Source organism: Uranotaenia lowii, chromosome 2 (genome assembly GCF_029784155.1).
Source record: "Uranotaenia lowii strain MFRU-FL chromosome 2, ASM2978415v1, whole genome shotgun sequence".
NCBI classification, from domain to species: domain Eukaryota; kingdom Metazoa; phylum Arthropoda; class Insecta; order Diptera; family Culicidae; genus Uranotaenia; species Uranotaenia lowii.
In genome coordinates, this window is record NC_073692.1 from 361995447 (window position 1) to 362007103 (window position 11657).

Consider the following 11657-nt stretch of genomic DNA (forward strand, 5'->3'; position numbering starts at 1 on the left):
GTTTGAAATGCAATTTGATATGTCTTTATCTTAAATGCAAAATTCTCAAAAGTTTATCTTCCTAGCTACAGCGTAAAAGATGAAAATAACATTCAAAAATCTTTTTTTAATTCATAACTTTATTCTGAAAACTTTTAAAATATACAAAAGGATTAATAAACATGTTTAAATGTACAGAACACGTATTTATCTTGAACATTACATGTAAGCTTTTCGAGTAATATTGTTGAAATAGGGGAAAACTGTACAAGATGCACCAGCAGGGTAAGATGGCCCATTATTTTTCAATATTACGCCAACATATGGCTACGATTAAGATTTTTCTTCATTTTTGTTGCGGCAAACAGGCTTCTCTATCATTTCTTAAGTGAAAATTTCATTGAAACGACTTAAATTCATAGAAACAGAGGGATAATTCGAATCTGCGTGAAACTTGTAATTTTTCATTTAAGGTTTTATGGCAAACCAGACTGCGCAGACTGATAAAATTTTAGCTTTTCTTTTCTACAATCGTATGTCGCTTCGGATGACTATATTTTTTTTATATTTTTAAGATAAATTAACCACCGTTAATTGATTTTTGTAAATTTATTTTTGGCATAAAGGCATATATATATAATTTATTTTTGGCATATAGGCATATATTGGCATATAGTGCCACCTCTATCCCGGTCCTACTTCTCCTAAATAATCAAATGTTGCAGGGTAAAGCATGGTGTACGTTAATAAGTTTTCCTCGCAAAAATGCTCTTCCGCTCTTTTCAACATCTGTAAAATTTTCTCCTCACTGTTCTATCCATCTTTATCAACTTTCGATTCTGATATTCTTTCTCTTAAAATATAATTTTTCATCGATATGCCAAAAATAACTTTGGGGCAGAATGCGTGAGAAAAAAACGAATATCAAAGCGAAATGTAATTCTTATTATTTTCTGACTTCCAAATAACGAGAAGAATGCATAGTTATATCAAATTTCGTCCTTTTTCAAGTTTAAAAGGTGCACCAATATTTGATTCGAAAAAATCATCAGCCGCCATATTTGCCGGGATATTAGTTAAAAAAATGAAATTCTTTGCCTACTTGAAGGCGCTTTACTTATAAGGATATCAAAAAGTGTATTCCCAAAAAGCGTAATTTTCGATACATTTAGCAATAGCAAATGAGTTTTCCCAAAGTATGCTTAGTGTACAAAAATGCGATAAACATGTTACTAAACAATTAATGTAACAATTATTATATTCCATATAATCATAATTCTATTTCTAACCACCCTTTCCACCACCCAAGTTTCGGCGTTCTACTCCAAGGTGTGTTCTATAGCTGGTTGAGTTTTTAACAAAAATATCATCAAAATTAAGTAGGGTAAAACTATACAAGACGCACCAGCGGGGTAAAATGGCCCATGTCATAATTTGGCTTCGGTTGTTTTTCTTCATTTTTATTTTGCACTCTCGGATGACTATAAATATTTTGTTATATTTCACAAACTTTCCACAAATTTTAACTTAAAACAATCATATCAAAAATGAGGCAGAATGCGCGCCAGACCTCGTGCTTTACGGTCAAATTCTGAATGCATATAACTTTTGAAAAAAAAAAAACAATATCAAAATGAAATGTAATTCTTTTCATTTGCTGATTCCCAAATTACGATATGAATGCATCGAAAAAATCATCTGCCGCCATATTTGCCGCGATATCTAGATACCTAGAAATTGAAATTCGTTGCATACTTGATGGCGTTTTAAGTATATGGATATCAAAAAGTGAATTTTAAAATGCGAAACTTTCGTTAAGTTTTGCAATCTCAAATAAGTTTTTGCCAATGTATGGTTAGTTTACAAAAATACAATGAAAATGTTACTAAACATTAATGCTTTAATTATTGTATTCCACAGAATCATTGTGACATTTTAGACTGCCCTTTCGGTATGATGCGTTCTGCCCACTAGTTTTGGCGTTCTACCCCACGATGTGTTTTCAAGCAGTTTAAGTTTTTTACAAAAATATCATTAAAATCAATATTTGTGTTATTTTTTACTTTAAAAAAGACATAAATCAGATCCCTGCACCGTCGTAAATTTTGGTTCTTAAATGATTAGTAGCGCTGTAAAAAGAGTTTATGCTTAACTGGTGCGTTCTGTAGGTCTACAGTTTTCCCCTACATAAAAAATAGTGCCTCAATTTTACGAACATCCTTCACTCGCACCATATGGAAATTAATTGTCAGGATTTCGTCTACAAGATGAAGGAAATTACCGTTTCAATCGATTCGTATGCAAGCGAGGTACATCTCTTTTTTATTTTGTTTCTAAAAAAATGATTTGTATCAATTGTTGCAAGCCTTTTCTAAATAATTCATTTGAATTCATGCTCTAAGTAATGAAATTATATTTTGGCTCAGTTGGATACAAAAATATTCATGATTTATTTTCCAGCCCACAGTCAAAACTCATCATTGAACGCACTCATCGGGAATCTGTTACCACTCCATTCACAAACACTCCCAAATGACAGGTAAGAAAAACTTGAACAAAACATGCGATCGCTCTCGACCACAACCACACACTTTTGACTACTGAACCCAGTCTCTTTCAGTTCGTCATTCGAGGGTGAAGTGCATCTTTGCACCAGCCATTCTTCGGTCCACGTAGTGTTACTCAACCAGTAAGGTACACATACCTTTCCCACGGCAAACAAAAAAACAGTGCTCATCTTTGGCAATCTTCCCCCGATGTTGATCAATTGTGCAAATAAAATCTGCCAGATCTAGGCCTAGCTAAGGGGTCACCATGGAAACCATAGCTGCTGAATCGGAGGAAACTCAATTGCGCAACCGCAAGAAAGGCAAATCGTCCCAGGACGGAGCGAAAATTGCGGAAGAAACCAAACCTGATCTCGCTGGGAAAGTGGACGAGAGACTTCAACCGAGTGACAGCGGCGAACCCGAAAAATTGAAACTCGTTCGCAAATGGAGTGAAGGGGTCAAATTGGACGGGGATTCGGATCAATCACCTTTCACCATAAGCATTCAACTGGACGGAGCTTCCGTGTTCTTGTTCTTGGCCTCGTTTCTAACGAGATTTTACAGATTAACCTACCCTAATGGAGTTGTGTAAGTGTTACCCTGAGATTACTAATCAAGCTTAGTGGAAATAAGTTACTCGTTTTCAGTTTCGATGAAATTCACTATGGCCGATTTGCATCGCTTTATCTGCGGAATACATTCTTTTTCGATCAACATCCACCACTGGGCAAGATGCTCATTGCGGGGGCGGCCAGTGCAGTTGGATACAGCGGGAAGTTCGAATTCCCGAAAATTGGCAGTGAATACGATGCGGTAAGTTCGAGCATTTCTTTATGCAACATCCCCAAGCCCTCGGTGGAAATCCTGTTTGAAGATGATAATGAAACATGCAAAACAGGTTTTGGGGCAAAAGGGTTCATTATCAAATCGCTCGTTTGGAGCTCCAAAACCGGTACCGATTCTCGATCTTGGCAATTGAACCACTTTATCAATTGTTGGTTCGCCTGGGTTTTAACGAAAATCGGAGACATCATGCTGTGGTTGACACTGACTTAAGCCACAAGAGATGATTCAAACTTACGTGCATACATCTAATGGCGGTAGCATCTTGGTGTTTGATTAGATCTCGTGAATCAAGAGAAGGCTAGTAGATGAAAGCAAAAGTGGTTTGCCTCGGCATTTGTTTGGGGGACGAATTAGTGAAGCGGTGCTTTGCCTATAGTGAAGTGAAGATGATTAGGCTTAACGTTTTTTTTTTTACATTGAAAGAAGTGACTTTTGTCAACTTTTTCATGTAAAAGTAGTTTTCCAGCTAAGTTTTTTTGTAGTTCACGCTGACAAAAGATTTTCTGGATTTGCAAAAAGTCACCAGCTTAAGAATTCACCACTGCTTCAGTCAAGTTTATCCGAAAAAACAACGTTATTCTGATTAAAGGTCCTAGAAATACACTGTTTAGTGCCCTTGATGCAATTCTAATTATTTGACTTAGTGATCTTAAAATTTCCAAGGCGTTCGTGCTAGGATTGGTCGATCTTGGATCGATCTTTTCATCTCAGATTTACGATTTTTCGAGTCGATTTTTTAAGCATGGAAAAAATTGATAATATGGGTTAGTTTTCGATTCGATCTTTCTATCTTTTGGATTTATTTTATCAGTGAGCAAAGATGTTTCGATCCAATTTAAATTTCTGCTTTAATGTCCAATCTGTTTAGTTTCAAGACTGAGCTTGCCAGAACTTCCCGGATATTTAAAACCACTATATTTGGAAATGGTCCAGTCAGGTCCAGTTGCGCGGATTTCATTGAAAAAAGCCCGGTTTTGTCCGGATTTGTCCACCTTATTTGCAAACAAGAAACTCAAATTGAACTTTTCTAACGTTTCATTTTTGCGCACAAAAAACGAAACTCTATGCCTAAACTACGATTCAAAATCTGCTGATGGGTTTCGATAGAACAAATTTTTCGAACTATTTTTTTTAAATTTTTTATTGAATTATATCTGTGATTTACACCAATTTCCCCGAATGTTGGGTTGGCAATTTTGAATTTACATGCGCGGTTTTTAGAAAAAAAAAATAGCCCAGCCTGGATGCGCGCGGGGAAAATTCTGGCAACCTTAATCAATATGATATATAGAGTTTGATTGGCTTTTGTGGAGTATTTTGCAGATTTCGATATATCGTGAGTACCTAAATTGAAACGTTAATAAAAGGTGCTACCTTGTTAATAATGAAACAAATCGATCTTTCAGAACCCCCCTCCCCCCATCATGAGGGTCCAAGAAAAGCAAGCGAGGTATTCTACTCTACACTCAAAATTTTAAATTCGTAATCAAATTTTGATGATGCTAAAACCTCGAAACCCCATTTCAAGTTCAAAATTTTGCTAAAGTTTTTCATAATTTTCTCACTTGCTCATATAAATTGAGTTCTGCATATTAAATCTTAAATTAAATCAACTCATTTTGGAGGTTCTGGTTCCATATTTCTATAACATATATTGTATTTTTATTTTCGTATTTCGGAATCTGTATCCAGTTTAGGATCCTTGATGATCAGTCAGAATAAGAAGAAATTATAAATGAAAAGCTGTTTTACAATCCGGGCTCGAATTTGGTTTTGCATTTCATATCAAATTTGATCCTACTTTTTTCATTTTTTTTATCTTTAGAGGATTTTACCCAATTTATGCATTTTCAATATTTTGAGGATAATTTTCGGAATATGAAAGAAAAAAAATATTTCATATTCAGATTAACAGTTCTTAACCCTATGACAAAGCTTCAAAATGGCGATTCAAAATAGAAAACTTAGAATCAGATTCAACATTCGAAATTCAAAATTTAATTCAAGTTCACTATGTAGATTAAAACTAAAAAAAATTAAAAAAAAAATTAATTCAGATTGAAACCCAAAACTACAAATTATGGATTCATGAATAAGGGATCTTAAACTAGGCTCATGAAATTCTGAGCTGGAATTAAAATTCGGAATTGGCATTCTTTTCTAACATTGCAGAATTCGAATTACAGTTTGGAAACAGATTCAAAATTCAATTTTCGTATTCAGGTTGAAAATTCAGATGCAGAGTACAGATTCATAATTCAGAATAAAATTTAACTGATAAACGAGTTTAACAACCATGATAAAATATCGAATAGACTTTTTCGTTGAGGAATTCAAGAGATCGTAAACTTATAAATTTGCTTGTTTATTCAGTTTAAAAATGTTGATTTGTTAATTTGTACACACAATTTAACTGAAAATCATTAAGTTTTGTGTTATTGTGTTAACCATATTTTTTTATTTAAAAAAAAATCACATATTTTTCATTAGGGATTTTTTTCTTAATGAAAAATATTTGCTAATAAAGAAGTACGTAGGTCCTGATATTCATTAAAAAATCTGCACAAAATTTTATATTCTCTCGGTGTATTGTTTAACATTATTAATATTGCAGTGTATTCAAAAGCCAAATTAAAAAAACTCAAAAAATTGTTTAAGTTTTTCAAGCTGATCAAGAGTTTTTAAGATTAAGCTTATTTGATTCGAGCATAGAATAAGTTGAGCATTCCAGAAGATTTTTGGCGAGAATTTAAACCGGAAAATTCCAAAAAACTTAAAACAAAAATTGGGCATTGAATCTCAAATTTTTCAATTCATTAACCAGGAAACATCCGAGAAATTTTGAGCAGAATCTAAGCATTATTAGAAAAAATGACAAGGGAAACATAAAAAATGAATCACTTCAAATTTAATTTTTTTCATCGAAGAACATCAGCAGCGGGAATTTCGGTATAAATAATTTTGAAAAATCGTTTTTGGATCCAAAAATCTAAACTCACCATAACCCGGGCAACATCCGTGTAGTTTTCCACAAAAACCGGACAACTAGACCGGGCCGCCAGACTTCTCTCGAAATTTTCACTGAGTATCAGGGCAGGGCCCAGGTAATAACGTGCAATCTGGAATGCTTAAAAAATGTGTTTTTATTAGGAAATTTATGCTCAAATCAAATAAGCTCGATCTATCAAACTCTTGAACAAATTCAATTATGTGCATTCCATATTTTGTTACTTAAGGTTTCATTATTCAGCTCATTTTTTTCAGGTTTAATGATCTAATTTTCTAGAGTTATGATTTAAAATAACCAATAATTTTTTATTTATGCCTTTTTGGGGGAAAAAACATATTAAAAATCAGAAAAAACCACCACCCAACCCAGCCTCCCCTCCCTTCCTCTCTTGAGTCGGATTTTCCTACAGTCCTGCATTTGACGTCTACAACAGCTGAAACCCCTGTTTTTCCAATGGTTAGTAAAGATACCCATCAAACATGAAATCGTATCAGAAATAATAACTTAAGTCGCTTACTATGGGGTTGCGAATCTCAATTCCAACTGCATGGTAAAAAGATCGTACAAAATGTCTTCTTCTTTTTTCTTCTGCTGACGGGTTTTCCACAGTCAGTGGGAGATTATTACACAGCTTTGTTTGCCCTATTGTCAGTACAAAATGTCATCTGGAATCAGTTTAAATCGGATATGATAGAAAGTCCGCCATGTTTGTAAGTTTTGAAACGATTTTGCTCCCGCGCGGGCTTCAAGTGAGAAAATCACTGTCATGTTCTCTCTTCAACTAGTAGTGCAATCAAATGGCTGAAAATCAGATGGGATTTGAGCAATATTGACCAATGAGAACTGGAAAATATTTTCGCTGGCAACGATTTGAAGGCTATGAGAGCAAAATCTTTCTCTTGCATTCCTCCGATTGGTACGAATAATGTATCGGATAACGCGCAATTGGTGTAGTTTTCGTCGCTTAACACGTTCGTCGCCACGCTCATTTTGGAAGTTTTACTAGCCGGGCCCAAGGAAATTCTCGGTGCGAGAAAGAAAACAGGGAGAACTCCATTATTTGAAAAGTGTGGCAAAACTGAGCGGCTGCCATGAAAAAGAGAGCATCACTCGTTTTTGATGTGACGGGGCCTCCCAGGAAATACGAGATTTTCTTTGGGCCCGGCTAGTAAAACCAGGTCACTGAAATAAACGGAGAATCATCGTCAATGATCAAACAAATTTTGCAGCCAATGATTGAATTTGTTTCAATTTGTTGCAATTTGTTAGAGAAAATTAAAAGGTTTCGGTTAAAATGAGAGAAACCGGTGCTCAGAGAGAGTGAAAATTTGCTAATTGTTGCAAATTGTTACGATTTGTTAAGCACTTGTGGAATTTGGATCATTACCATTCCAAATGCAAAGAATTCTCTCTCCACTGCAATCCCTTGAGTAAAACTCCCAAAATCAGCGTGGCGACGAACGCGTTAAGAAATTCAATTTGTGTGTGTATATTGCCTCCACTTTGGTAGGCAAATGCTGTTTTTTCTACTTCATAATTTCTATAATGTATATCTTTTTCCTATGGGAACGACTTGCAGTCTTTTTTAAAGCAAAAACGATTTTTGTGTTTATAAATCCAACGTTTCAAACGTTGATCCATGATTGAAACTTAAGGAAAAACTTACCTAGTCAATTAATTCTACGCAAGCGAGAGTTTTCTTTATGTTTACTTTCTCTTGCATTCTTTTCGTTTCTTATTTGAATGCACACCAAAAGTTTTTCCCATTAAACGTACTTTTCAATTCGCCTTTTTTAGTTTTTGTCGCGATTTGATTAGTTTTCGCATTGAGTTCCCCCGGAAACGCGTTTCGAAGGAATCTTTCTATGGAAGTGAGGGCATTACCTTTCAAAACGCAGAATCAGCAGCCCTGGATTCGATGTCGGCTTTAGATGCTTCCGGATATACGTCGGTTCTTTCGGAAAAGTAGGTCCGGATCAAGTTTGCAGTACAGTCTATGTATTTAATTCTCCGGAAACATCGGAATCAGGTTAGTAATCAAATTTGAGTTAAAATGAGTTAGCCTGCTGGTCCGGAAGCAATTAATACGTTTAAAACGTGTAAATGAGAAGAAATTATATTGGAATGCATTCTTTTTATTTCATTTGATTCGAAATAAGTAAATAGCTATTTCTACGATTCCTCGAAACCTTCACCTCCTTTGTGCACGAAAGTTTTACTGCAAAGTCTCAAACCGACGCCATTTATACCGATTTGTCAACACCATTTGATAAAGAGAACCACGATATTGCCATTGGTAAGCTGGACGTTTAGGATTCTGTGGACCAGCCAGGTTTCGCAGTTACTTAACTGGGACGTTAATTGACAGTTCGCACAGGAGACTCTCTCTTTCCAGCCAGTTCTCTGCCTCCCCCGGTGTGCCCAAAGGTAGTCACCTAGCACCGATTATCTTCTTAATCTGTTATAACGATGTGCTCTCCCTCTTCGACGGTCCGAAACTTTGTTATGTTTGATGATCTTAAACTGTTTTACACCATAAACGGTCAAGTTTCTCACAAAGAGGGCAGGTTTTTTTGCGCGGAGTCCACAACAATGATCTGGGCGTAATACTCGACCGTAAGTTGGAGTTTACGCTTCTAGAAGCCTCAGATTTTTATTTCGAGTGGCCAAGGACTTCAAGGACGTGTACTGCCTGAAGAGCCTATAGTTCGATCCATCCTTGAATACGCATCAGCTGTTTGGTATCCCTACTACCACAACGGTATCGAGCGACTCAAGGCTAAATATCCAGCGGCGATTTTTGCGTTATGCCCTTAGACACGGCCTCTTTCGTCGCCGATTTACTGACACTGCAAATCGACTGTCCTACAGTACTGGAAGCGATTGAACAACTACGAAGCCTATAGTGCTTTCATCGGTGTTATGAAAACGTTCAACCGCTTTTTCTGAGCTCTTCGACTTTAACGTTTTGAGGCATCTTTTCCGAAGAAAAATCATACATAAGTATATTGGGAAATCGTTAGTAAGATGTACATTTTAAGTAATTTTAATTTTAGTTTAAAGTCATCATTTGAACCTATACTTGGTCTGTTGCTTGAATGAACAAATAAACCGTAAAACCTTTCGTCGATGTATAATTTTGACGTTTTTTTACATTGATGCAAATTAACAATTTCTCGTTTTTATTTCAGAGTGTTCCAGTATTCGCTTTCCGTTTCATCCCGGCCCTGTGTGGAAGTCTCCTTGCTCCAGTGATCTACAGCATTTTACGCCAGATTAAATTGAGTCAGAAAATTTGCATCATCGGTGGTCTGCTGGTCGTATTCGGTATGTTTGAAGTTTTGTCTTGTTTCCAACACATCTAATGAGCATTTTACCTTCTAGACAACGCCCTCCTCACGCATTCCCGGTTCATCCTGATGGAACCGATGCTGTTGCTATTCTCCAGCGTTGGAATTCTGTTCGTGTTCAAGCACTTGAATAGCGTCCCATTCTCGCTCCGGTGGTGGCTTTCGGGTGCAACAGCTGCTGCTTTCTTGACCGCAGCCGTTTGCGTGAAATACATCGGCTTCTATAGCTATCTGCTTGCTTGTTACATTATCGGACGTCATGTATGGATGCAGCTTCCGGATCGTTCTCAGTCGAATGCCTACTTATTGGCTAAGAGCGTATCGAAGGCTGTACTGTTTGTAGCTGTATCGGTTGGGGTTTACGTAGGGTGTTTCTACGTGCACTTGGGGATTTTGCATAAAGCTGGACCGCATGACAGTGTTATGACCAGTGCTTTCCAGGCTTCGTTGGAAGGAGGATTGGCGTCGATTACCAAGGGACAACCGCTGAGAATTCAACATGGATCGCAGATTACGTTGAAGCATACCCATGGAAGGGTTTGCTGGTTGCACTCTCATGCCCACGTTTATCCGATCAAGTACAAAGACGGTAGAGGTTCAAGTCATCAACAACAGGTTACCTGTTACGGATTCAAGGACGTGAACAACTGGTGGATCGTGAAACGACCAACTAAGGAGAATATCGTGGTTGACGAAGAGCCAGATTACATTGAAAATGGAGATATTATTCAATTAGTCCATGGTGTTTCGAGCAGGGCGCTGAACTCTCACGATGTTGCCTCTGCAATGACTCCACTTGCTCAGGAAGTGTCCTGCTACATCGATTACAATATTTCGATGCCTGCGAATCTGTTGTGGAAAGTTGAGATCATCAACGCAAAAGATTCAAAGAACAAATGGAATGCAATCACTTCCCAAGTTAGGTTGATTCACGTTGAAACGAATGCGGCTCTCAAATTTACTGGTGAACAGCTTCCAGATTGGGGCTTCAATCAGTTTGAAGTTGCCGCTGATCGGAGACAGTTCACGCTGGACACCGTTTGGAATGTTGAAGAACATCGCTATACCCAGGACAAGGATAAGAAGGACGTCTTGGAGAAGTTGTTGAAGACCGAAATGATTCCACTGGAACCGACTCAACTTTCTTTCTGGGACAAATTCTCTGAGCTCCAGCTAAAAATGTTACTCAACTCTGAAAAGATGGAAGGTCATATGTACTCATCCGAACCCTTTGAGTGGCCGCTGATGGACAAGGGAATCGCTTACTGGGTTGATAGCGCATCCAATGCTCAAATTCATCTGCTAGGTAACTTAGTCATCTGGTATTCAGCCACCTTTGCCATTGTTATCTACGTAGCTTTCCTGGTGTTCTACTTAATTCGACGACGTCGCAAATTCTACGACATTGAAGAATCTGAGTGGCAGAAGTTCCGTTTTGGAGGTGAAGTCTTCCTCGCCGGATATTTCATCCATTTCCTACCATACCTTTTTGTTGAACGAACACTGTTCCTTTACCATTATCTTCCTGCCTTACTCTACAAAATCCTACTACTCTGCTTTGTACTCGAACACATTCAACTGGTCATCAGCAAAACAAATCGCTCTAAATTAGTCTTGGTGATTTTTAACGCCATGCTGGCTGCGTGGATTTCCGGAGTAGTTTACTTCTGCAGCAAATATAGCGTATTGACTTACGGTACAACCGAACTTAACTCCGACGATGTTTTGAAGTTGCGTCTTAAAGACACTTGGGACTTGATCGTCCACAAACCGTAACCCATTCGGGATTGTTCGAATGTTTTTTGAAAACTAAGCAATACTCAGCCTCATATATTTACAGTGAAATAATATTTTGAATGTTACGTTTCGATTAAAACTGCCGTTACGAATAAGAAATTTGAAAATAACCTTTAAAAAACTGTG

The 11657-nt window shown here is 37.0% G+C and overlaps 1 protein-coding gene across 2 annotated transcripts; it reads left to right on the top strand.

Moving 5' to 3' along the window:
• Positions 1-2465: 2465 nt before the first annotated feature.
• Positions 2466-11647, top strand: LOC129749565 (protein O-mannosyltransferase 1). Of its 2 annotated transcripts, none has more exons than XM_055744584.1 (5): positions 2466-2518; positions 2590-3116; positions 3176-3341; positions 9576-9711; positions 9769-11647. In XM_055744584.1, exons 2-5 carry the CDS (start codon positions 2794-2796, stop codon positions 11508-11510), a joined length of 2367 nt encoding a protein of 788 aa, XP_055600559.1. In that variant the 5' UTR covers positions 2466-2518; positions 2590-2793; the 3' UTR covers positions 11511-11647. The 2 variants fall into 2 exon arrangements, with proteins under 2 accessions (XP_055600559.1, XP_055600560.1); XM_055744585.1 differs by having other exon boundaries at positions 2500-2518; positions 2600-3116.
• Positions 11648-11657: the final 10 nt, after the last annotated feature.